Below are 27,481 nucleotides of genomic sequence, written 5' to 3'. Positions count from 1 at the left end.
AGTGACTTATGCAAGGTGACATAATTGGCAAGTGGCAGAACTGACCACCAGAAGTCAGGTTTTCTCAAACTTGATGTACCCAGTAGATTTGACTGAGCATAAAAGAATCGCTTGGGGTACTTAAAAACACAGGTCTCTGTGTCCCATCCCCAGATATTCTATTTGGGTAAGCTGGGATGGCACCTAAGGTTTACTGTTGATGATGATACAACTGGTCTGAGAATCGCACTTGAAGAAGTACTACAAAAATCCTTTAACTATTTCCAAAATAATACGGTAGAGTGGTGTGAAAATTTAAAGCAAAGCTTTTAAGGCATTGCTACTCTCCCCACTGTTTCTCATATTTGTGTGTTCATGTAAAATGCACAACCAATAAAAGTAAAAATCTGTTGACTTGACTTGGATTATCACAATGAGCCCCTGAGATGGGTCGGAAATCTGAGAATCTGATCATTCTTTCAACACAAGTTTATCCAGATAATATATTTCTAAGGGCAATGAGAGGACTATTTCGTTCCAAGAAATATTTGAAACTACAAAATTGTGTAACCCCTAAAGTTTTTAAAAACATAATTAAAATTCTCACATTTGTTGAAGATTTGATGTTTAATAATGCATTCCTCTATTCATTCAATGAATAGTTACTGAATATCTACCAGCCAGGCTTTTAATTAACATCTATTGCATCTTAAGAGTCTTCAAAATGTCTCCAAAAACAGACTTGACAATCAACTGGAGAATGACACTGCACGTTGCAGGAGTTAGATGGGGAGTTCTACTGTTCTCCACAGCAGCATTTATGATTACAATAAAGCATACAGAAATATTTTGATTTTACACTTTAAACTTTAATATTTATAACTATTTTAATAGGCTCCTGAATTAAAGAAGATCTCCACAGGCAAAATAACAAAGCAGTAATTAGAATCATAGTTCCCTGAAATAGAAAATGACTTTTGCAACAGGAATAAAGACGCAGACATAGAGAATGGACCTGAGGACATGGGGAAGGGGAAGGGGAAGCTGGGATGAAGTGAGAGAGTGGCATGGACATATATACACTACCAAATGTAAAATAGATAGCTAGTGGGAAGCAGCCGCATAGCACAGGGAGGTCAGCTCAGTGCTTTGTGACCACCTAGAGGGGTGAGATAGGGAGGGTGGGAGGGAGGCTCAAGAGGGAGGGGATATGGGGATATATGTATACGTATAGCTGATTCACTTTGTTACACAGCAGCAACTAACACAACATTGTAAAGCAATTATACTCCAATAAAGGTGTTAATTCAATTCTGACAGACTTGTGTTTCACAACGAGTGATATATACTCCTTTAGGAATTCTCTAGAGCAAATAACAAAAGTATTTAGGAAGGTTGAATGAAGCAGGTCCCGAATTTTCATTAACTCTGATGAAATGTGACAGGTTATTGATTTTTAACTCAACTGAGAGTATGGGATTATCATCTCTAAATCAAAGATGACTCCAAAAGATCTACCATTATGCTTTTGGGTATGTATTAACATGCTGTCATTTCAGATTATTTTGATTTATTTGTTGATGCTCTATCTTGTTCTAGAAAGGATTCAAGGCTGTTATTTTGAATTAAGGTTTGCTTTTCAGACTTTTTCAGATGAAAGAAGTAGTTGGATTTCCATCAACAGATTCTCAAGTTGACGGATCAGGTTCAGTGCATGGCATCACTTTAATTTCTGGAGGGCACTGCAAAGGATTCCAACTTCACCTACAAAGAAAAACAAAGGAGCCACTCATACCATGAACAAACACGCTTCAAGTGTCCACTGTGTGTAAAACACTAGGGGATCAGTGGGGTGTGTGGATATACTAGGTACCACCGCAACCTTCAAGGAGCTGGCAGCTTAGTTAGGGTGATAGGATTTGGGCTGTTATAGGCGATTCCAAGTTGTAGGAAGCACTAGAGCTATTAATGTAATTAGTTTCCCTTTTCCATAGGCTGTTTCTCAGGGAAGGAGTTAATCGTTTTCTCCCCAGGAAATCACTAGCTGTTCTGTTTCTCTTTTACATGACCAACCATAGATGCTTGCAAGGAGCTAAGCCACAGAACCTAAGCCACACAAACCCGCTGTGTCAGAATCACCTGGGGCCTTATTACAAACACAAACTCCTGAGTCATGTCACACATTCAGTGAATTTAGTCTGGGGATATGACTCAGGACTATTAATTTCTAACTAGCTCTCCAAGTGATTCTAAGAGACACTAGGTTTGAGAAGGCGTGGTCTAAGCAGGTAAGTCAGCCTAGATTCCCAGACCACTGGACTAAGGAAGGTACAATGGAGTTGCTTCCATTCATGACATGTTCTCACATGCCAAGGGGCCACAGGGACATAGACTCTTCATAGAAGTGGAAGGGACCTTGGAGACAGACCAGTCTCACTCCTTCCTAGATCCTGAGGAAAGTATAGAGCAGTGATGAGGCCTTATATTAGGTCACATAGCTCTAAGAATCCTTCAGTTCCTAAATTTGTTATTCTGTGATTTAAAAAATTTCCTTATAAACAATAGCCTATGGAGTTATTTTTGCTTCTTCAGGGGAAATGAGAAAGAGAGAGAAAACAGCTATGGCCTGACCCTCGTATCTCACACCCCAGCCTCCAGAGCCCTTGGCTGGCCTCTTTGGTGAGCAGACCTATTCCAGCTGAGTGTCCAAACGGTGTCTATGGGGGAGAATCAGACTTGGGCTTTTTCAAGATGGCTGATTGCAGGGGGCCATACCTAAGGAGGAATGACTATAATGGGCTAGCTCTACGTATTAGAAGTAGCCTCAGGCAACTTAAGAGGGGTACGAGAGGGATACTTCAAGCCCACCTGCCCTTTTGGTCTTTGTTAGCATTGTTTGAGATAGAAACCTCCACTTGGCCTAGAGCTCCTCCCTTTAGGCTTGATCCTTTGGTGGTTTTAGCCATTTATTCAATAGCTCTTGAGTACCTAATATGATTTTTAGGAATAGGGCTAACTGCTAGGGGTTTGACAGCAAACCTGACATGGCCCTCTGCTCAGGTCTAGCTGGGGAGACAAGTAAACAATTACCAAATTATAAAAAATATAATGATAAATGCTCTGAGAGAGGGATCTGTGGGAATGCCAAGATGTAGGAGGGACACCCAAACCAGTCTTCCTATCAGAAGAGATATCTATGAACGATTAAAAGATGAACTGGGGTTGGGACAGCTAAATGAGAGTGGTAAGGAGACTATTTTAAACAAGAACTGTACGGGCGAAGGCCAGGGCCCAGGGGAAAGCATGGTGGATGTTGCTGGAGGGGAGTTTGAAGGCGAGAAAAAAATCGGGCGGTGAACAAATAACATTGTGATTTTTTAAGAGCAACTATGATAACATCCTCATTGTCCAGGAAGAATAAAAGGTCAGTAGATGCGCTACTTTATGGTTGATAAAGTAGATAGAACCTATTCCTTAGGGGTTGGTATTCCAGGCAGAGCAAAATCCAGTGGGCACTTAGAGGGAAAGGGGTCAAGATGCAAAGGAGAAAGAGGAACGTGGCAGCGACAAGCCAGAGTGGAAAGGTGGTGTGATGCTAGGAGGTGGGGTGGAATCTAGGAAGGTCAAAGGAGAGAGGACACGCAAGGCAATTCTGGCCTTTTGGCCAAGTTTTTCTCTTTCAGTAAATCAGTGGCTTCCCTGGAGATGCTTTTCTTCTTAATTAAATATTTAATACATCTCTTATTGTTCCTATGGTGAAGGTAAGAAGACACAATCCTCTATTTATGGGAGAATGGCCTCAAAGGGTGTAAATTACTTACTATTGATGGAGTCAGCCAAAATCTTAAGTTGTTGGGTATTGTCCAAGACCTCAATCCTCTGGGCGTATGGGTCATAACAAACTGAGAAGGGCCGTGGGATTATAGCAGCAAAGTTCCTGAAACCAAACCCATAGATCTAAGTGAAGGGTACCGTTTGGGGAAAAATAATTTTAAAAGATTTTTCCGTTGCATTTCATTTGGCTCTTGGTAGCACTGAAACCTCACTAGAACAGGGGCTTTAGAACCAGGCTGAGAAGTGAAATGGAACTTTAGTGAGGTCCTCTTGGGAAGCCTTTGTGTGCAGTAGGTGTGTCTTATGTGTATATACGAACACACTTTCACACCTACCTCCAAAAAGTCAGAAGTAGCCTACCATAAAAGCACACAATATAATAAGGTCAAAATTCTTACATGAAATAAAATAAGAAGAATAAGTAAAATCCAACCAAAAAATGTTATAGAAAAAAAATGGATCAAGAGCCTCCTATGTCCCAAGAACTATAGCAAGTCCTAACTGTGCTATACTCTTCACAACTAATATCACTAACTTAGTCTTCATAAAAACCTTAGGAGGTGGGCTTCCCTGGTGGCGCAGTGGTTGAGAATCTGCCTGCCAATGCAGGGGACATGGGTTCGAGCCCTGGCCTGGGAAGATCCCACATGCCGCGGAGCAACTAGGCCCGTGAGCCACAATTACTGAGCTTGCGCGTCTGGAGCCTGTGCTCCGCAACAAGGGAGGCCGTGATAGTGAGAGGCCCGCGCACCACGATGAAGAGTGGCCCCCGCTTGCCACAACTAGAGAAAGCCCTCGCACAGAAACGAAGACCCAACACAGCCATAAATAAAAATAAATTAATTAATTAAAAAAAAAAAACAAAAAACCTTAGGAGGAAGGTACCATTACTATTCCCATTTTACAGATGAGGAAACTGAGGCTTGGGGAAGCTAAGTGACTACCAAGGTCATGCAGGCAATACATTAGAAGCTGGGAAAGGACACAGGTAGTCTGACTCTGGCCTGGGCCCTTCACGTCCATGCCTCCCCGATGCATCATTCCTGGGTCTAGGAGGAATGCACCATGAGGGCTTTATGAAACATAGGAAGCAACATCATTAAGAAGATATTCCCAGATGGCTTATAAAATGCAAAAAAACCATCACAAATGATATTTCTAATTGGCTTCCGGTGAGAATAGAAGCTGCCGTACTGAGAAGACAGTTATAAGGGAGACTAGTAGGGTTCTCCAAGTTTGGCAAGAGCGGTGCGGCATAGTGGCCGGAAACCCAAGTTCCAGAGCCAGACTGCTGGGCTCCAATCCTGCCTTTGCCAATCGCAGCCCTTGTGGCACAGGCAAGGGGATCCTCTGCACCTCGGTTTCTTTATTCTTCCATAAAATTGGAACCAGAGCACTATGTGAGTGTTAGCTATTATCTTTTAATAGTGACTGGGGATGCATAAAGAATAAATGGGTAAGTACCCCTCTCCCTCTCTTCTTTGAAAAGAGCTTTCTCAGCCCAGACGGTGACGCGAACCAGGTAGTACATACCTGTGAATTTCCTGCTCTTCACCTCTCCCCTCTTATTCCCATAGCGCACCTCGTTTTTGCTTTGGAGAATCTACCTCTCCTCCACTGGAGCTACATCAACTGGGCTGCCAGTCTCAGGCCCAGTCCTCGCCTGGCCAAGGAGTGTGTGTGTGACCAAACTCAGCCTCATCTCTGCTAGAACTAAATCTTGAAACTGAAAATGGTTGGCATTGGTTTCTTTTAGCTGGGATGATCTGAGGGTATCCCGGAGATGCTCAGATCCCTTCCTTTTTTGAACCTTGTTCTTTAGAACTCTCGTTGGCTCTTCGAGCCACCTCTCAGCAGATGGGAGCTTTTGTGGGTGTCTCCTCTGGGTCCTGGACACTAGCAGGTGGGATTTCAAAGACCTGAGAGGCCCATGTGCTGGCAAGGCCTTCCCTGCTGGCCTGGGGCTGATCACTTCCTGGGTTATGGAGTCGTCTCCAGAAGGGCCTGTACACGTGGGATCCCGGTGTGACACAGCGGTTAAGAGTACTGGCTCTAAGCCCCACTGCCTGGGTCCAAACCCTGGGCCAGCCACTTACTAGCTGTATGACCTTGGGTGAGTTGCTTACCTTTTCTATGTTTCTGCACCCTCATCTGCAAACTTTGTAGTCTTATTTTATGATTAAAGGAATTAATACCTGAAAAGCACTTAGAACAGCGTTTGGTACAAAATAGGTGCCAGGCATCTTACCTCTTACTATAATTACCTAGATGGAATCATTCATGAATCCACTAAAATCCATAACCCTAAAGGGGTCCCAGGAATGGCAGAGTGGAGCCTTTAGGGATAGAGGAAGACTAGCCTCCCAGTAAGGGTAGAAGTTTAGGACAAAACTGGAAAAGAATGGCAGGAAGGACTTGAGGGCCCTGGAGAAAGTGGGTAGAGGGAGTCATCTGGGGCCAAACAAAGCACATTTGTGGGCTAGCATTTTGCCTTTGCTTACCTAAGCCCAGTGCATTGAAAGCTGACGTGCCCAGCTTCATAGGATCCCAGAGGCCTATATGCCTTAAGTTTATTATCCATCACTGATAAGGTATAAAAAAAGTGGTAAAAAATGGTATCATGGTTGCCCTGTGCTGGTAGACCCTCTGCCTGGCCTACCTCCTGCTGGGAGCAGAGTGGCTCAAGCAGGTTGACGGCAGGGCCATCATCGCGGAGGGCTGAGAGTCTTAGAGTCCTGGTACCACTCCATCAGCCTCTTGCTAAACTGCCTCTGAGACTGGCACATTCGCTAATTCCTTACTGAGGGCCTACTATGTGTCAGGCACTGTGCTAGGGTCAGGGAAAGAGCAGGAAACAGAGAGGACAAACATCCCTATCCTGGTGGACCTTAAATCATACAAGAGTTTAGACATTAGTAAGTGCTAAGGAGAAAAATAAATCACAGAAGGGGATAAGGAGTGCTGGCGGGAAAGGGCTGGGTCGTGACTGTAAATAAGCTGGTTAGAGAAAGACACACAGAGAAGGTTAAATGCCGGTGAAGATTGGAAGGAGGGGAGGGAGCGCGTTATGCAAGTATCTGGGAGAATAAAGTGACAGGGACTTCCCCAGGTTAGAAGACTTCTAGCGCTGCTCAGTGGGGGGACCTCTGTGGCCGCCCTGTACACAGGAGACTTCAAGTGTGGATGGGTGGCCGCAGTGAGCAAGGATCGGGTGGCAGGCTTGTCTGCAGGGGTCGGCACAGCTCAGCCAGTAAGCTATGAAACAGAGTCCCGCAAAGGAAAGAACTTCTCTCAACAGACAGCGGAAAGAGACGAAGGTGGGGAGGCTGGGGAGATAACGCGGTCTGATGCACGCCCTTGCTGTAGGCATTGGAGTCCCCTCTCCAGGCCACCCACACATCAGTGGCACTAGGGCAAATCAGGAGGTCCCAAGAGCTGTTGACCCACCTTGGTCGCCACCTCACCTCACTTTCTCCTTGGCATCGTTAAAACTCTCAGCCACGTAATACAGGGGCTGGAACTCTGTGATTGTGTACTGCTGGAGAGCGGTCTTCTCCAGTTCCAGAGGAAGGAGCTTCGGCTTGCCTGACAAGCAATACTGCAGGTCCCAGATGGAAAGTTTTCATGGTTAAATCAGGGCTGGTGGTCCCTGCCGCATCCCAGAGGCCATTTGTGCATCCCCTCCCATCTCATCCTGATTCCTTCCACACCCCAGCCCAAATGCAGTAAACTAAATTATTTTGCATATACTAGATAACCTTTATAACTCATTGAAAGCCAGCAGTCAAGATAGAAAGGAGTATTTTACCCCACCCATTTTCAAGTAAGGTGATCAATAGACAGTGTGGGAGCCAACCACATTTTCTGGCATGTGTTTGCATATATCCCAATGTACAGTTCAACCTTGGGCTCAGGAGGCCCCTCTGCACTGGAGACCTGTGTACTACCTCTAACACCCACAGTCATGACCAAATCATAGCCGCTAAGAGATCAATCACTTGAGGAGAAGCCCCCAGGTTGAATTTCAAAGTGAATACAAATGGGTTTCAACAGCAAGAGAAAAAGAATGGTCTGCTGTACCCACCACTTTCAGATCCATCCTTGGTTTCTGTTAGGGTCATACCTGTAATTCACCAAAGGATGACAGGAGCCCAGCACCATATGCCTTTATGGAATCTCCTTGCTTGCAGAGCCCAAACTCCACAGTAAACCAGTAAATCTGAAATGGAACGTCAAGTTGAGAGCATACCCCAAGGAAGGGGAAGGCAGCAGATGACCCAGGGCCAAGGACAGGACTGCCCAGGTGGGAGTTTGTGCAGGTCTGTTCTCTGAATCAGCATGACCTGGGGTCATGGTTTTGTGTCCTATGTCTTACCCTATCCAGTCACCTGTTGAATCAAGAGTTGGCTGAATGCAAGATGTGATGGGAAGCAGTGGAGGAGTACTGAGGAAGCCCCCAGAGGATACTCCCAACAAGCACCTCTCTCTATGACAGGAACTCCTCCACCCCTTTTGCCTTCTTCTCCATGGCATCAGCTAGAGTGAGATGCTCCCCTAAGTTGGTTGGAGTTACCAGACAATCCCATCAGGCTCCACAGGGGGAGGTAAGGGATTGGGTCATGATAAAATCAGTGAGGGGGCATCTTATCATCTGTGTGGCTGAACCACACTGACTCCATTTTGTCAGCTCCATCTAAGCCTGCAGTCCTAACCCCTCCCCTTTCTGCAAGACTGAGCTTTAGCCTATTCACAAGGAATGCGCCAGACAAGTTCCTCATCTACTTTTACCCTTGCCTTCATCTGATATAAAAACTTCACCTGATATAAAAAATTTTGCTGATGCAGATGGTTAATGGCTCACGGGGAATAATGGTCATGAGACCCCCCTGGGGGGATGAAAAAACCCTGGCTCCTGACGGAGCAGACATGCTTCTCCCTTAGTAGTCAGAGTCTATCTTTAGCTTTGGCCCCTTTAAATCCCCCTGCACCCTTCTCGTGGAGCAAAGAGCGGCTGCAAATGCCTTTGGATCGTTGTCCGCCTGGCCCTGCCTGTGTGTAAGTTACCCACAATAAACTTCATTGTTGCATTTTATGGAGTTTCCTGCTTCCTTTTTTTGGCCTCAAAGTTCCTTCTCAGTTCGGAGGTTATTATTTAATACCCCCACCATCCAACAATCTGTGTTAAAACCCTGTCAGTCACTGCACTTACCCTCCCAAATAACCAAATCCTTTTCTTTCAGTAGCTCCCAGTGCAACGTGCCCTAGATAAATGGCCTGGGCAATAAGGTCCTGGAATTCTGGCACAACCCTACTGAATAGGACCAAGAGAAAGCCAAGGCCCAGCTAGTGCTAGAGATCGCCACAGTCTTGGAGAATTAGGCGTGGGTTTCTAGTTAAGTCTGTTTATTGCACTAGAGAATGCTAAACCTGGGAAGGCTATCAGAATTTAGTCTGACCTCTGCACATACAGATGAGAAGTCTTTAGCCCAGAGAGGTCAAGCTACATGCATACAGTGGCACAGCACCTCAAGGGCAGAGCAAGGACCCCAAGACTGCTTCCAGCTCAGTATATCAATAACAAGATTTTTTTTTGAGAAGCTGTGTTGGTAATGAGTACTTTTATCATTGTTACAGCAAGTAACATGATGCTCTGCATTTGAGTTTCTTTTTTTCTTATAAGTGAGAGATTCTATCAAGCTCTGCAGTTTTCTTTGAAAGTTGCTTTTTGTATCACTACAGCATCTGGCATTTAAAAACTCACATTCACACAAATTTAACTCTTCAGACCCTCAAGATTCTCATGATATACTTTTGAGATGGGCAGAATATAAACGATTGTATCTATTTTTAGAGATGAGGAAGCAAAAGCCACTTGCCCAGGGTCTCAGAGCAGCTGGTCAGTGAGAAAGAATCTGGGAGTTTTTGGCCTTCTGATAAACTGAATTCATAAACTTCTAAACTGATACATCTTCATGATATATTTGCATTCATTTGCGGTCCCTAATTCCATTATAAAGTTTTATTTCTCATCTTCCCAGCTGAGCACATTATAAGAAATGTGGCTTAGAGGCTGGGGAGGGATGCACGCAAGTTGGAAAGGGGTCTGTAGGAAGGAAAGCCCTGCTGTGCTGAGTCACTGCCTCCATGGCTTCAATGGATGAGTCATCACATCCACTGGGGAAGGAAGTGTTCAGTTAGAAGGGGAAAGCCCACCCCCTTTTCTACCTTGTGTCTGAGAAAGGAAAGATCCTAATGCTGGCTCCAGTGTAAAGGTAGGGTAAATATTCCCTCTTCAAAGCTGTGAATCCAGACTACTTCCCACCCACTTAAGGGGGTTCTCAAGGACTATCATTATAGCCTGTTGGTGTTTTCAAGACACTGTTTAAAATTAAATGTCTGCATGCAGTTGATTTCACAATCGAACCATTAAGAAGTCAAAATGTGAAATGTCACTTGTGAAAATGTAACCCAGGGCATTCTGATTTTTTTTCCGCAAATGACCTGGCTTTCAGGGAAGGAGCAAAGCTTCAAAGACCTGAGGCACTGCCACCATCCACCAGGAAGAGAGAGAACTTACTGTTGCGAGTTTCTCAATGTACTCGTCAGGGGCACCCAGAGAGGCGAGGCCGATTTCCTGTAATTGTGGAGAAACAAAGTCACTCGCATGGCTGGGATCTGCCAATCTTCAACCTTTACCCTCGGGTCCAACCTCGTACTTGACCACAGGAAAGGGATGGGTGGCTAGATGCCTTCAGAAGGGCCCAGATAGACTCTCATTGTTCTGTCAAATCTTCCTTGACCTCATTTCATAAAATCACAGATCTCTAGAATGGGGGAAGCCTTTATCCATCACTTGGTCCTTTGTATTCACTTTGCAAAAGAGAAAACAGAGGCACAGAGAAGGGAGATGACCTGCTCAAGGTCACACGGTAGGTGGCATCTAAAGTTTCATGTCCTGATTATTCTTCCATAGTACAAGTGGAACATTCCTGGAGCACTAGATGAGACTTAATCATGTACCCTGAAGACACCACAGGAGACTTGCAGAGAAGTGCTTGACATCTGTCCAGGTATATACATAGCTGGAGAGTCTGAGATGTCATGGACCACCTGTCATCACAGCTCCAAATCCAGGATCCCCTAGTGGTCTCTGTCTCTTTTACAGCATTTGCTCCAGCCTACCTTGTATCAGACATAGCATATATATACAAATATATATGTTTCTTTCCTACTATATGCATTTATTCATTCCAAAAATATTTATCAAATGCCTTCTATGTGGCAGGCAGTATACCAAATGATAAAGATCCTTGACCTTGTAAATAGTGTCTAAGTGGATAGCAAAAGACAGTAATAATGAGCATATACATAGGTATGTTACAAGGTGGTAAGTTCTTTGGAAAGAAAAAACAAAAGGAGGAAGGAACAAGGGGGATCCGGAGTACCAGGAAAGCAGGGGTGGGATGGGGAGGCTGGGATTTTAAATAAGCTTCCCGGGTAAGCATCATTGGGAAGGTGATATCTGAGCAAAGGCTTGATGGAAGAGAGGTTGTTGGCATGGCTGATATTTGAGGGAAGAGCATTGTGCAGGCCAAGTGTACAGCCCGTGAAAAAGCTCGTTAAGGAGGGGCAGTGTCGGTTGGTTCAAATAACGGGGAAGGACCACTGTGGCTAGAGCAGAGTAAGGGGCAGGGGTGGCAGGTGATAGCAAAGAGGGATCTGCAGCTCAATCACGTAGGAATTTCTTGGCTATTTTAGGGCTTAGGATTCTCCTCTCAACAAAATGGGGAGGCAAGGCAGGGTTTTGAACAGAAGGGTGGCAAGATCTGATTTGTGCCATCAAAGATTCACTCTGACTGCTGTGTGAGAATTGACTGTAGGGGGTCAAGTGTAGAGGCATAAAGACCAGTTAGGAGGCTACTGCAGTCACCAGCATGAGAAGTGATAGGGCTGAGATGAAATTGGCAGCAGTGGATGTGATGGGCAATGGTCAGATTCTACATATTTTGGAGGTAAAACACAATTTTATGCAAGATTGATTGTGGGGTATATCCGAGAGGAGTCAATAATGCTTTAGGTTTGAGCAACTGGAAGGATGGAGTTGCCATGAACTAATATAGGGAGAGCTGTGGGTGGAGAAGGTTTGAGTGGGAAAATCAGGAATTCCATTTTGGACAGGATGAATAGAGGTGTCCATCGGACATCCAAGCAGAGATATTGAGTAGATGGTTGGATATGTAAGTCTCAGTTTGGGGACTGAATTCTGGGCTAGATATATAAATGTGTTCATCATCAGAGTGGAGATGGTACTTAAAGCCATGAGATTGGATGGTACTTAAAGCAGACAGAGAGAAGGACCAAGGACCGGGCCCACTTGGAAGCAAGAGGCTACATGGTCTTCGTCTCTGTATCCCTCCCTGGCCAAGCCCATTACATGCAAAGAAAATGCTGTCTGATTTAGAGTGAATCAAATTCAGACACTGACTTAGCCTGGCTCCGCTCTCCTGCCCCTTCCCCATCTGTGTTCCATCCACCCAGCCCAGACATGCCGCAGTCCTGAATCAAACAGAAGTCATAGACAAATGCAAGGTTGAAAGAGTGCCCTGTTCTCATAGTCACCATTCTTGGTGAGCCCAGATCTTGCCTAAAACAAGGGGCCCAAAGTGTTTCATCCCCACCCCATCCTGCACTCCAGTGTCCTGCTTTTAGATCAAAAAGGAATATGCTCAGGGAACTCAAAATGACTCCCTACCTTGGAACTGTCCGGGTCAAAGTTGGAACCATGAACACTGATGACCCAGTAGCTTCTGTCTGCTGACTCAGGTAATTGTCCTGTCTTCTGTGGGAAGTCCCCAAAATGGAAACAGGTTGGGGAGAACGGCCACTTGGCCTCTGATTGGGCAGAATAACCTCTGGTGATGAGAATTAAAAGTTCCTATTCCCCGAGGAAAAAAACTGATCTTCTTTTGGCCATATTAACAAATCCTGGTTTGAAAGCTATCCCAAGCAATCAATGACATCTCAGCAGCAGGAACCGCACTTCTGAAAGTCAGCTGGTCGGCAAATAGCCTCAGTCCCATGGTGACACTTCCACAGTTAAAGTTCACCTGATTTCTAAACACTCCCACTTCTAAAAGTCCAACAATCTCTGAACTTCACAATCCCCCAAAACCCACATAAAAGCAATCATTGTCTTTGTTTAGAGAGGCAGTGTCTAACAAGTGCAGTTTTCCCTAGGTTAGCAAGCAGTTAATTCTGCTTTCTGTTCGTTAGTTTGTTTCAGCCACTCAGTGGTAGCCTCTTCATTCAAGAGTGCAAATAGTTATTTCTTTCTGCTGAGGGGAAATGCTTGTGAAATTCACACACACGTGGCCCAGCCTTTGCCCATGGGTCATTCCATTTGATCCTTATTCTTCCTTGTGAGGAAGAAGACTGTCAGGAAGGGCTTTTATTGACCCATATCTCTGTGACCCAGGCACAGGGTTGCCTGGCAACATGCCCCCCAGCAGCACCATTCAACTCTCCCATGATCGCAGCTACCCAGTCATGGTTTAGGGCCGCCTCTCAGTGCCAGGGGAGAATTACTAGGATCCTTTCACTCGTCCAAAAAGCATTTTCGAGACTGCTCACCACTGTACTAGAGGAATCAAAGCCTAGCCTGCTGCTTTGACGATGGTGACGAGGCAACTGGCTCTTTATTCTTTATCAGCTATGAGTCAGTCTATTGGCATTGGATTCTTGTCAAATGCCATCTTACTTAATTAAAGCATATACAAAACCGACTGCCTGACAGGGTAGAAAGTGGCAAAGGTCCTAAAGAGGACGGGAAAAAATGCCCGGAGAACTTGGAAGATGGTAAGGTTACTTCTGCATGGGGATCAGGGAGGATTTCACAGATGAAAAGTCTCTTAAACTTCACCTGGTAGGACAAGTGAGATTAGCTAAGTCAATAACACACAATTCAGAGGATGACTGAGTCACCAATTCCATGCTGTGGTCCCTGGGATTGGCAATTGGCCAGCTCCGTGGGACCACATACCCATCTGTGATGGGATCACAGAACTGTACCTGGTTTCTACCCTTGCAGAGGACATGAAGGCCCCTCCATGGATTCAATTTATCTTGAGCAGTCCAGCTCTCACCCCTGTAAGTAGAAGGCTAGAGAGATCAGTTCCTCACCTGCGAAAACTGGGCAAAGCTGCGATCGGAAAACAAGGGTACATGTCCCAACAGCTCATGGCAGATGTCACTGAAAAACAGAAAGCACAGAGCTTGGAGGGGAGGAGGGATATAAGCCATGACAGACTCAGTCTTTCTACGTGAGGAATGGGTGGGAAGAAAGGAAGCAACTCATTCAGTCTTACAAACTCATTCCTAAGAATAAGTGGTGTGTAAAGCTTGGGATCAGTTGAGACAAGGTACAAGAGAAAAGGGAGAAGGGGAAAGAAAAGTAAGGGACAGGGCAGGGCACGGCAGCCAGGGGGTCTTAGGTGTACACCCAGTGGGATGCAGAACAAAAGAGGCAATATTCCTATGAGCACCTCCCATACACCTGAGCGAGCTGTGGATCACAAACACTTCCCATCCCAAGTCTTCTTGTCGGTATTGACATCCCTGGGCAGATACAATATGCTCAGTTAGTTATTCCTCACGGGAACTAAATAATAATAGTAATAATAATAATAATAACAGTCCTCTCTTATTCTGGAGAGGGCAGCCGTTGGTCAGAGAAGAAAACTTAACATTTATTTAACACTTTCGGCACCAGGTTTATTAGGAACAGGTCTTTTCTGATTTATAGTAATGAACTTGGCGGGCTGGGAAAGATCATTTGGGGCATCCTGCTGACTTTTCCTATCAATTGCTTAAGTTCTATCTGACTAAGAAGATGGCTAAAAGCACGGTGGCCAGTCATTCACTACCTCTAGCCAAGACACAATCCAGGCAAAGGGAGACTAGAATCATCTAGGTGTGATTCAGGAATGAGGAGGTATTGAGACAGCCTGGCCATCACTTGTTCCCGTTCCCCTTGGGCACGTCACAGCTCTGACTTCTACCGTCCCTTTGGAATTTGAATGTGAGCTCTCATTCTCTCATTTAGAGGAGGTCTGAACCTTTGAGTCACAAGATACCTAAATCTCCAATCAGTACAATCTATTCAGACAGAGAAAATCCCCAGAAGAGATGAGTTTCCCTTGTCGTCCTGTCGTCATCCAGGCAACTGGTCCCGTGGACCAGCCCACAGTGTACCTAGAGCAGGGAGAGATGGCGCTCGCCGTGGCTGGCAGCTGGTAGCGGAAGCACGATACTCACGGTTCAGGTGTGTACATGGGCTTGGACCCATGTCTGATGTACTGAGTGCAGTGGAAGACTCGAAAGGCCAGGCCACCCAAGAAATCCCGAGAGGAAAGCAGGCCAGCCACAGGTCGGAGGCGGAAACCAGTACAAGCTGGGAAGCAAAGGAGAAAGAAAACTGAAAGCCCATCACAGGGAGCCAAAAGGGCCTGAAGACCTTTAGGCAGGGAACCAGTCCACTCAACTGTCCAGGAGCATGGGTGTTGATGCCAAGCGGACATGGCTTCAAATCTATGCCCCAGGACTTTCTAGCTGGGTGATCTGAGTCAAGTAGTTTCACTGCTCTGAGCCTCAGTTTTCTCATCTGCAAAATGGGGGTAGATACTTCTTAGGGTTGTTCTGAGAATCAGAAGAGCTAATAAGTATAAAATACTTAGAGCCTAGCACATTGGAAACATCCAATAAATTTAGCTTTCATTATTGTTTGTTAGGGTGGAATGCTTATTCTCTACTTCTCATGTTTCCAGAGTGGGGAGGGAATTTTCACTGTACTTCCCAAGACGGAAGAGTATGAAAGGAGCACTTCTAGCTTTTCTGTATGTGCTTCACACAGGACACCCCATGAGGAACAGTGACTTCTCTGATTGAAGGATTTGAGAAGAGGAAATGAATATTCTCCATTTAACCCTCTCTGCCCTTTCTCTCTTCACTCTCCACACAGGAGCTCATTCTGGTCTGCTCTTGGCCAGGCAATGGACTACACACTGCACCAATGAATTGGCAAGTAAGTTTACCTAATCCAGGGGTGAAATATTAGGAAATCCATTTTGGCTGCACATCTATACCACATTCTCTAAGTAGCTTCTATCAGTACTACAGCTGACATTTTGATCACCCATCTCTCTGGTGCCTATATCTGTCCCTCAATTTGTTCCAAACCTGGAAGGAGAATAGTAATGGCAGTGATCATGCTAATAATAGTTAACACTATGTAATACCTACCACATGTCAGACACAGTTCTAAGCACTTTATATATACTAATTAATCCTCATCCTAACTCTAGGAGGTAGATGCTCTTATTATCTCCACTTTATAGATGGGGAAGCTGAGGCATACAGAGGTTAAGGCTCCTGCCCAAGGTCATAGCTACCAGCAGTCTGGCTTCAGAGTCTGTTTCCTTAATTGCTACTCTATACCTCCCCAACTGCTAGTATTACTGCTGTATTCTTCGTGTTATTGGTCATAGCAACGTGGGTAATTAGTCAAAGAATGTCTTTAAGACCCCTTTGTCCCTCCGCTTATGTGCCTTAGACCCTCAGGCTGAAGTTCATTCTGCTTGGGCCCCCGCTCCTCTCTTTATCTGAGAAGTAAAGACTCTAAACAGAAGGGATTCAAAAGGTCATCTAGCTGCCCTCTCTCTCAATCTATCCTAGCTACCACTTCCCTCCCTGCCACGTAGCTTCCCTGGCTTTTTGCCCCAGAGCTGGCCATAGCATCTCTGCATAGTTCAGAGGCAAGGAAAACTCTTTCTATAACCCTGTGGTCTGTATCCCCACTTTCCCTCATTTTACCTGGCACATAATAGGCGTTTAATATGTTTTGTCTGTTTATTTTGATTTTGCTGAGTCAACACCACCTGGCAGAAAGGAAAACACTTATCTCTCCTGGAAAAGATGGGCAGGTCAATTTACCCACTGAGTTACTCAGATTCCAATGAAGCCCAAATTCAATGAGCACCTACTGTAACACTAGGTAACGCTATGCTTTCACACTCAATATCTTATTTCATTCTCACAACTTCCCTAGGAGAAAGGCTAAAAGGCTGACAGTCTCCATTTGACAGATGACTAAACTGAGGAAGTTTCTCCCAACTAGAGAGGATCAAAGCAAGATTCCAGATACCAGACGCATAGACTTAGAGCTCAGGTATCTGTGCACAAATCTCATTTTCTTACACAAACGCATGCTGCAGCCAGCTCGTAACGTAGCAGGAGCTGCAGGAAGAACCTTGACGAGGCACCTTGGGCTTTGAGTATTAAAAAAATCCTTTCAGGAATATGGATATGGCAAAATCCACACCTTTTCTTGGATGACAGTGGACTGACAGTGGGGGCTGGAGGGGAGGCAGAGGCCAGCAGTGAAATCCCAGTTTTCCGGGGAGAATCAACCTGCCTGAATCAGCACACTCACCTCAATTTACTTTCCTTCCCCTCCCCATCCTCCCCACACCAACCTTTTGACCCTGATGTGGACTTACTCTGCAGAAATTGAGAAACCTCTTCGAGCTGGGGAATGTTATCTTCGCGGAAGCCACAGTACTTTTCCAGAAGTGGGAAAATGTGGTTGTGCTCGTAGCAAGCGTGGGTTTTGTACAAGGACTTCAGGGTCCTGAACACTATCCCCCATGTTTTCTTTTCTTCCTCCGTGTATTCCACTCGAGGGATGGGCTGCCCACTAGGATACAGACATGAAATATTTGTCTGCAGCAGGGCAGGTGCAAGAGTAGAGGATGAAGGAGCCTTAGCAGAGGGAGACGGGTTCAGAGTGGGTGAGCTGCCGCCCCCGACGACAGCGGATTTCATATTTCATAAGTTATTTGAAAGAGGAAAATTCCATTTCTTGATATAGCAAACATTCATGTGACTTGGTTAAGCAAGGATACAAGCTCTCACCTCGTCCACTGCACCAAGGATTTCCTCTCACTTTGGGAAACCACTTGGCTTTTCTGCTCTCCTATCTCCTATTCTTTACCCAGTGTGGAAATTCACTTACCTGCAGGAGCCTGTAATATAAATGCGTGAAATAGCAGGTATAGATAATAGGAGGGTGAAGGCTGAGTCAAGTGAAGAATACATCCTCTTTCTAAACAAAGGCATCCAAGTTCAAGCAAACTAAAGCAATTCTACCTGTTGGCTAAAGTGGATTTAATATGTGTACCATGAGTTTGAGATCCCTTGTTTAATGGGCATGTACTTGCTGGATTTGATATTTCTGCACCTAGGCCAGAACCTGTGGGGCATCTGGATTCCAATAAGCTCCCAGGTGACACACTATAATTTGAGAGTCATTAGTTCGATAGGTCCTTTTGAAAACCATCTAAGAGTGAGCTGTGTTCTGAACAGTGAAAACAAATAAAAACCAAACAAAGCCTGACTTCAAAGACCCGTGACTGTTCTCTGGGCTACAGGCCTGTTTCCTAACAGGGTACACGGTGTCTGGGACAAGGCGAGACTGTTTACCTTAGATTTACGGATCGTCTTCAGGCTTCAGACTAGGTCCCTCCCGCCCTTTCAGAGTTGTCGCTCTTCCAAGGACATTAAAGCAAAGTCATTGTTATGTTCCACGGAAAGATGGGCAGGGATTAGGGAAAAAAGACCGACTGTTGCTTAAGAATTGAAAGCAAGACAAGCCCAGAGGGTTCTATGATGGTGTAGGGACTGTGAAAAGAACATCAGGAAAGCCCCTGCCTATGGATGCACCATTGTTTCAGGGCTAAGTGCTGATGCAGGGAAAGAACAGGCTTTGGAAACTGACAGAGATGGGTTCATTGCTTCGCTCCGCTCCGCCATTGCCTAGCTGAATGACCTCAAGCAATTTAGTAAACCTCTCTGAGCCTAGTCTGCACAGCCGTTAGGCGGGCTAATACCAGCTAACTCTTTGGAGGGTATGGAGGAGAGTTAACTGAAATGCTATGTATACAATACAGATGTTAAAAAATTTAAAAAAAAAAGAAATGCTATGTATAAAGTACGTAACACTGGTGCTGACAATAATACCATTGGATAGTTGGTAATTATCATAATAATGGATTCTCATTTAGAAAAAAAGGTATCTGCTATTTCTGCAACAAATTTTCAAGAGTTAGTAACATCCTAGGCACCGAGCTGTCCCCCTGGTTGACATTTACCGTGCCAGGGGTTCAATATCCATTCCCATTCTTCCAGTAAAGCACCCTTCTCCCATCTCAGTCTGCAGGTTCAGGTAAGAGGAGACTCCACCGCTCCTACCTTCAGAGGTGGGCATGTGACCAGGCCCGGTCAATTAGGGTGTCTCATTTCCCTGGCCACAGTGACTGGCTGAGAGATGGGCCCATGTCCTGATGAGAGCCAATGAGACTCAATGAGAGAACTTTTGTTGATTCTGTTGAAAAGAGACAGAATCTCTGGTTGGGCTGTGATGTCAGCCTGGCGGTGCTGGGGTCCACCTCCAAGAGACATGAGGCCAGTGCCTCCGAGCAAGGCCACTACAGAGGACACCAGAGTCAGGGGGAGGGAGAGAGAATGAGACGCTGAGTCCCAGACCCATCTGTGCCTCCACTACTTTCCTTAAACTTTTCACTTATAGGAGCCAAGAAAAGCCTCCTTTTTGTTTGAGTTGACTTGCAGCTGAAAGATATAAATCCCTAAGTCCATTTACTGTATTCTTATGTAAAATTTGAAAGCCTAACCCCCACCCCAGTAACATAATCCAAACCTGCTGCAGCTGCCTTCTAGGTGGTTCTAGACACAATTCCCAGCTCCATCTCTGACTTACCGCTTTGAATCTTTACTATCATATGGTCTCTTAGGTTCATGCATTCATTTATTCATTCAACAAATATTTATTGAACACTCATGATGCTCTGGGAATACAGCAGTGAACAAAACAATCAAAAATCCCTACCACTTACAATGGAATGTTACTCAGCATTAAAAATAAGGAAATCTTGCCGCATGCAAGCACATGGATGAACTTTGAGGATATTATGCTAAGTGAAATAAGCCAGTCACTAAAGGACAGATACTGCGTGATTCCACTTACACGAGGTACATAAAAGAGTCAAACACACAGAAGCAGAGAGTTGAATGGAGGTTGCCAGAGGCTGTGGGGAGGGAAAAACAGAAGGTTGTGGTTCAATGGGTATTAAATTTCAGTTATGTAAGACGATTAATTTCTAGAGATTTGCTGTACAATATTGTCTATAGTTAATATTATTGTATTGTAAGCTTAAATTTTTGTTAAGAAACTAGATCTCATGTTAAATATTTTTACCACAACAAAAAAGAAACATCCCTGCCTTGTGGAGCCCACATTTCTAGTGGGAGGGGAGACAGAAAATCCACACAATTCTGTTAGATGGTGAAAAGTGTAAGGGAGAAAAAGAAGAGCAAAGGTCCCTATGGGGAGTGTTAGGGAGGGGTTTCAGTCTTACCTGGGACATTGGAGAAGACCTGGCTGAGAAGGTGTCATTTGAATAAAGACCCAAGGAGGTGAGGGTTCACTCTGGAGCCCTCTTTTCATCTGCACTTGCCTGTTTGAGGTTCTGACTCAGCCTTCCTGCAGATTCAGCCTGACAGCACCCATCCTTACAGTCTGGGGCAGTGACAGCTCTGTGCTCTTTACTTGCCTCCTGGGGCAGCTCATCCCAACCTAGACGTGAGTGGCCCAGGAGCCCCTGCTTTCCTGGGAAGAGGCAGGAGAATCTGAGCTGTAACTCTGCAGCTTCCCAGCTGTGTCAGACCTTGGGCAAGTTATTGCCGCTCTCATATCTATATCTATATCTATATCTATATCTATATCTATATCTATATCTGTATCTATATTTTTTTTTTCAAAATAAGGATAATCAAACCTACCTAGTAACATTGTAGTGATAATCAAGTAAGCAATGTGTGAAATGCTGCCTGGATATAGTAAATACTTCAGAATTTAGTTTTATACACATACACACACACACACACACACACACACACACACACACCCCAGCTTCCATGGTCTACTTAGGAATTGAACTCAGCACCTTTTTTCCATCTTCTCCTTCTACCAAGAGACCTGAGGTTCTACAAGATCCTCAGTCTTTGAATATATCGTCAATTATTTTTATAAAACCATGATCTCATTAAGTAAAATAAACTAAGATATTTTGGGAAGAGTATCAATTTGGCTTGAAATAAAAGGATTTCTAGTTCAGCCAATTAGGATCCCTCTTCCAAAAAAAAAAAAAATGTTTTAAGGAGAAGACATTGCTTTTGAATTATTCCACCAACCAAAGATGGCATTCATGGTACTCCAGCACCTGGCATAGCCTTCCTCACTCAGTCTTATTTTACACCAAGTCCCCACAAATGGAATTATTACCAGGACAAATAATTTGGTGCCCCCAAAACACAACAGTAATCAGTGCCTCTTCAAAGTGATGTTTTAAGACTTTTGTTAAATATTCTTCTGGAGGAGAGTCAAAGCATCACATGGATGGGCCTAGAAGAGGGTGGCAAACAGGAGCAGGGTTTAGCTGCTTCCTTACTGTCTCCAGTAATTCAGCTCTGGACCCAAATATATACTGATACATCTACTAATAAAACAAAAGCCCTGTTTCTAACCAGACCGGCCCTCTCATTCACTACCCTCATTTTCTTCAACTGATAAACTCCTACTCAGTCTTCAATTCTCAGTCTAAATATCACTTCCTCTAACCAATTCCCCTGGTCTACATTAAAGTTCCTAATTATGTGACCTCATGACACTTGTGTTTTGGCTTTAGTCATACCTATTGCATTTATTGTTCTTTTTGTTATTGTCTGTCTTTCTCAATGATCCCCCAGAAGACACAAGAGTCTGTTGGTCTTGCTCTTGGCATGGGTCCTGGAACACAGTAAACACATTGTATCAACTGATCCTGTGATTCTAGGACTCAAGGGGCAGGAGTTTGAGCCCCATGTGGGAGGATGACGGGGAAGGTGCTAGAGACCAGAATGCGGGGCTGTTGGCATGGAGGGTGGCAGAGCCCAAGGAAGACGGTCAAAGCTGAGTCCTGAAAGGCATGACAATTTCTGGGGTGGGAGGAGGAGGCCAGAGGAGACTGAGAAGAAGCCTCAAAGAGGAAGGAGGGAGACCAGCAGAGAGCAGAGTAGAGCTGATTCTCCTTATTGGCAGCAGTTCTGTTCCATAAAGTCACCATGAACTCTGAGTGAGTACCGAACCATAGCTCCTGCGGGAAATGCAGGACACAACTGATAATCCCTTCCTTGTCTTGTGTGTGCTTCTGCTTAAAGACACCTTGGTTAATGTATATGTTGATAGATTCACACTGAACTCACAGCCAACAGCACTACAACAACTCAGGCCTGAAGGAAGCGTATCTAACACATTCTCCTCATTAAGCACGTCAGAGTCGTCCTGTACTTAGGAACACTAGCCAGCACTTCAGCACTACGCTGGAGGCCCATTTTAAACAGCAAAATTACTGACAAAAAGAACAAAAATTCAACAAATGTGGCTCTAAAGAGACCTCAAAAAAGAACACTTGTTTACAATAGAAGAGCTGAAACAAGAGGCAATGTTGCCTTATTTGACCTCAGCTGGGAACTTGTGCATCAGGGGACTCGCATTTTTCCCTGCTCTGCACATGTCTGGGAATGAGTGTGAAAGTGCCCCAAGTTTGGGGGTCTCAAATAAATTTAAGCGAGTAATCTTGAAAGAATGAGAATCAGTTGTACCAGATACAGAGATAAAAGACAATTGCAAAGAAGGAAGGGGTAGTAAATAGCATCAAAAGTTCAAAAGAGATGAGCTGAGATGAGGCTGGAAATAGGCTTTGAATTGGAGGACAAGTTCAGTCCCTAATGAGATATATGACCTTGAGTACATCACTTAACCACTTGGGATTCATCTATACAAGGTGGAAAATTGACTGGAAGATCTCTGGTATTCCTCTGAGTACCAGCCATCTATGAATAGTTTTCAAAAACCAGTTTAACTTATCTGATGACCACCCAGAATCATGAGGCATTCAACCAATTCCATACTTCTTCATCAGGTGTAACATTTTTATGGAAAGGAGGTGGATTTGAGTTTTTCCCTTCAAATCCCAACAGCCAAGAAGGAGTGAATGTATCTCATAAGCAGCTCCTGGATTATGTGGAGAAGTGTGGTCTCCTGACTCAGAGATCCCCAGACAGGGAAGTGGTTGAGAACAGCTTTGCAGTTAAACAAGCCTGCGTTCAAAACCAGACTATGCCGCCTACTAGTTCTATAACTTTGGCAAGTTACTTAATCTTTTTTAAGCTTTAGTTTTTCCGCCTGAAAAATGGGGAGTTATTATTAAAACTAAATGAAATAATGTAAACTAAGCATTTAGCAAAGCCCCAGACATAGCAAGGAGATGATAAATATGACCTATTATTACTGACTATCTCAAGAAGGACTCTTGTCTGTACATGATTTGATGGTGTCTACCTGTCCGTGCTGGGGCCATGGTGGGGACAGGGGAGAGAGGTCACCATGTTCTGTGATTCCTGCTTGCCACAAGGCAAGGTCCAGCTGGGTCTAGATGTGACCAAGGTCTGCACTATTCTGGATCTTTCTACTACCAGGACTCATTCAGAGAAAGAAAATTTCTCATTTTCTCTGGAAGTCTTTCCCTTTGGAAGGTAGGCTTTTACTCAGTATACAGAGCCCTAGCATCTCCTTTATCTCCCTCATGTTCTAGCAAAGCTGTTAAAATACCATCACGTCAGTGTTCTGAACAACCTGTTCCTTTCTTCTTGGGCATGTCTTTTCTCACACTCTTAACTCAGGAATGGAGCTCAGGTCCCAAAACACTGAGTTTCTCATGGGAGCATTTCTGTAGTTTCTGAGGACTCAAAATAGCAAAGTGGTTCTCTTCCCAAATAACATATTTGATATTTGCATTTTCCTTTGACTGAAATCTGGTAGAGGAGGAGCACAGAACCCCAGATAGAAAAAAATAAACTCATCCTAAAATTGCCCTTCACATCTGGGTCAGATCAGATAAAAGTAGAACCCTGAGGCTTGGCTCTCCTGAAACCTCCAATGATTCACTATTTCAGTAAAGCAGCCAACTCCTTCTTGAATGTAAATGATTGTCTTTTGCCAGCTTCTGGTTCAATGTGGAGAATACCAGAGGCTGTTTTATTCAGGACTGAGGCCTTTTATAATTACTTCAGACATCCCTGAGTAATTACACAACAAAGCCTGGGAGAGAGCTGGGCCCTGGCACAGAGGGTAATTTTGTTTTGTCTTGCGGTCAATTTTTTAAAATGTGTGTTATTCAAGGGAGGGTTTAAACATACACACACACACACACACACACACACACACACACACAGAGGGGAGGATTCTCTACACCGATAGTTTCCCTTTGGGTGAGGGAGAGGCAGGCTAGGAGTTGTTCTTCTCACGCCCCCCACCCACTGCTCCACCTCCCACCATGAAGAGCAGACTTACTGTCGATAGTTGTAGGCAATGTCAGCAAATTGCTTCCGTCTTGCTCGGTACACAGGATCTTTAAAGCCCTAGGAAGAAAGGAGATACTTGATTTCTCCAGGCTTTCGTGGGAGAGACCTGGCATATCTATGCATGTTTTGAATGGGGGTCCTTGAGCTCTGACAGTGCATCTCTCCTTCCCCTGATTATACTCTGAAAATAAAGTCTCAGTTAAACTGAGGGTAAGCTCTCCCACTAAATATCGTGAGTGACGCATTACTAGCAATGCTTTCAACTCAGTGTGAGCCTCTGCCTTGGGATTCCAAAGTGCAAACAGTGTCCAGGTTTTAAAGATATCTCATTAACAGCATTCTAACTTGTAAACTTGCTAAACTCGGCAGTTATTAGGATGAATGTCTATGAAGAAGATATACAATAGCCGTTAAATTCCTGACCAGTGGTATGTGTCTAGCACTGCCTCCTAACTTCTTGAGAGACAAACAGGTACATTCTTACTGCTATTGCAATTTAGAAAAAAATGCCATTTATTGAGTGTCTATTATGTGCTAGTCTATGCCTGCTACAAACTTAGTTTATTTATAACTCTCACAACAAATGTGTAAGGTAGACCAGTATGATTATCCCTTTCTTTCCAGAATAAACACTGGCTCAGAGAAGTGCAGTCCGGTGAAGTTGAAGCCAGGATTTGAATCACCCAGTTCTTGCTCTTTTCACTTCACTTCAGTAAATGTCAACCTTTACAACTTGGCAGGGGCTCAGCTCACTGAGATTCTGCCTCAGTACATAGAAAGGATGATAATAATTTCTCCTCTGAGGCTGACCTGCAGGCAGCCTTTCCTCAGCAATTTGCAAGCAGCACACTTGTGAGTGAAAAGAGGCCAAGTGTGTCTTTCAGTGTTGGGGGTGTGGGGGGAGGTCACATCCCTGAGATGGACATGATCCCAATTGGTTAAAAGGACATTTTCCTTATATTTTCTTCTTGGAGTTTTATTGCTTCAGGTCTTACATTTAAGTCTTTAATGCATTTCAAATTCATTTTTGTGAGTGGTATAAGATAGAGGTCTAATTTCATTCTTTTGCATGTTAATATCCAGTTTTCCCAACATCATTTACTGAAGAGACTATTCTTTTCCCCATTGAGTATTCTTGGCTCCCTTGTCAAATATTAGTTGACTGTATGTGCATGAGTTCATATCTAGGCTCTTGATCCTGTTCCATTAGTCTGTCTGCTTTTATGCCAGTACCATGCTGTTTTGATTACTATAGCTTTGTAATATAGTTTGAAATCAGGACATGTGATTCCTCCAGCTTTGTTCTTCTTTCTCTAGATTGCTCCTTGACATTGGTCTAGGGAATGAATTTTTGGATATGACACCAAAAGCACAAGCAACAAAAGCAAAAGTAAATAAGTGGGACTACATCAAACAAAAAAGCTTCTGCACAACAAAAGAAACAACTAACAAAATGAAAAGGCAACTTATAAAATGGGAGAAAATATTTGCAAACCATACATCAGATAAGGAGTTAATATCCAAAGTATATAAGGAACTCATACAACTCAATAGAAAAAAAAATCAAATAATCTGATTTAGAAATAGGCAGAGGAGACATACAAATGGCCAACAGGTACATGAAAAGATGCTCAACATCACTAATCATCAGTAAAATGCAAATCAAAATCACAATGAGCTATCATCTCATACTTGTTAGAATACCTATTATCGAAAAGACGAGAGATAAGTGTTGGCAAGAATGTGGAGAAAAGGAAACCTTTGTGCACTATTGGTGGGTATGTAAACTGGTACAGCTACTTTGGAAAACAATATGAAGGTTCCTCAAAAAATTAAAAATAGAACTCCCATATGATCTGGCAATATCACTTCTAGGTATATATCCAAAGGAAATAAAATCACTTCCTTGGAGAGATATCTGCACCTCCATGTTCACTGCAGCTTCATTCAAATAGTCAAGACATAATAAACAACCTAAGTGTTCACTGACAGATAAATGGATAAAGAAAATGTGCTATATACAAACAATGGGATATTATTCATCCATAAAAAAGAAGGGAAACCTTCTGACAACACAGATGGAACTTGAGGACATTTTACTAAGTGAAATAAGTCAGACAGAGAAAGACAAATACTGTATGATCTCACTTATATGTGGAATCCAAAAAAGCCAAATTCATAGACAGAGAGTAGATTGGTGGTTGCCAGAGGATGGAGAGAGGGATAAACAGCGAGATGTTGGTTAAGGGGTCAAACCTCCAGTTATGAAGAATAAGTGCTGGATCTGATGTACAGCACGACAATTATAGTTAACAATAGTGTTTTATATACTTGAAAATTGCTAAGAGAGTAAATCTTAAATGTTTTCACCACAGGAAAAAAATGGTAATTATGAGAAGTGATAGAGTTGTTAACTGACCTTATTATGGTAATCATTTCACAATATATACATGTATTAAATCAGCATCAAGCTTACACTATGTTGTGTCAATTATATTTCAATAAAGCTAGAAAAAAGGTCATTTTCCCCCCAAAATTGATTGTGATCTGAGTTTTTGTAAGACAAGACACTGGTGTCACCACTGTAGAACTTTGCTTTGTTCCCTCCAAGCATTTACCAATAAACCATGCCGCCCATCACTTTAGCTTGAAATTTCTCTGTCCCGCCATCCCTCCAAACCAAGACATTAGTGAATCAAAAACAAAGGCTAATGTCGCGGAGAGTAATATGTAAAGACTTTTGTTAAAGGATAAGTACTCCCTGACTTTCAGATATTGTTTTTTGTTTTGTTTGATTGGTTGGTTAGTTATTTTTTTGTTTTTTTAAAATCCAGCTCTACCAGTAATTCCAAAAAACCAGGGGTTCATGTATATAATGTAGTTTCACCTGAGAATCCATGGCATAGAGTCTGGCATACAGAAAGAACTACAAACACTTGCTGAAAGAGGAAAGGAAGAAAATCATAAGGGGGAGGGAGGGATAAACAAAGGGAAGGAGGGAGGGAAGAAAGGAGTTCCCTATTTTGTTTCCCAGGATATATTTGGAGAAACAGAGAAATCTAAATGTTTCACACTGGAAAAGTAAAGTAAAATTACCACACTGTTTAGTTTTTTGTTCTAAAACTAAATCCCAGAT

General features: G+C 43.8%; 1 protein-coding gene across 1 annotated transcript in view; it reads right to left on the bottom strand.

Moving 5' to 3' along the window:
- Window positions 1-826: 826 nt before the first annotated feature.
- The window catches only part of PAH (phenylalanine hydroxylase), a 72,512-nt gene continuing 45,857 nt past the window's right edge, over window positions 827-27,481 (bottom strand). Inside the window, exons 5-13 of the mRNA XM_007165779.2 lie at window positions 24,335-24,402; window positions 17,367-17,563; window positions 15,127-15,262; window positions 13,993-14,062; window positions 10,391-10,447; window positions 7,937-8,032; window positions 7,278-7,411; window positions 3,801-3,916; window positions 827-1,743 (exon numbers count right to left, since the gene is read on the bottom strand). Of these exons, the coding sequence (XP_007165841.1) occupies window positions 1,700-1,743; window positions 3,801-3,916; window positions 7,278-7,411; window positions 7,937-8,032; window positions 10,391-10,447; window positions 13,993-14,062; window positions 15,127-15,262; window positions 17,367-17,563; window positions 24,335-24,402 (918 nt within the window). The 3' untranslated portion in view covers window positions 827-1,699. The remainder of the gene's footprint in view (window positions 1,744-3,800; window positions 3,917-7,277; window positions 7,412-7,936; window positions 8,033-10,390; window positions 10,448-13,992; window positions 14,063-15,126; window positions 15,263-17,366; window positions 17,564-24,334; window positions 24,403-27,481) is intronic.

The sequence above is a fragment of the Balaenoptera acutorostrata genome, chromosome 11 (genome assembly GCF_949987535.1).
Source record: "Balaenoptera acutorostrata chromosome 11, mBalAcu1.1, whole genome shotgun sequence".
Lineage (NCBI taxonomy): Eukaryota > Metazoa > Chordata > Mammalia > Artiodactyla > Balaenopteridae > Balaenoptera > Balaenoptera acutorostrata.
Note: the sequence above shows the minus strand (reverse complement) of the source record. Positions and strands in the feature narration are given on the sequence as shown.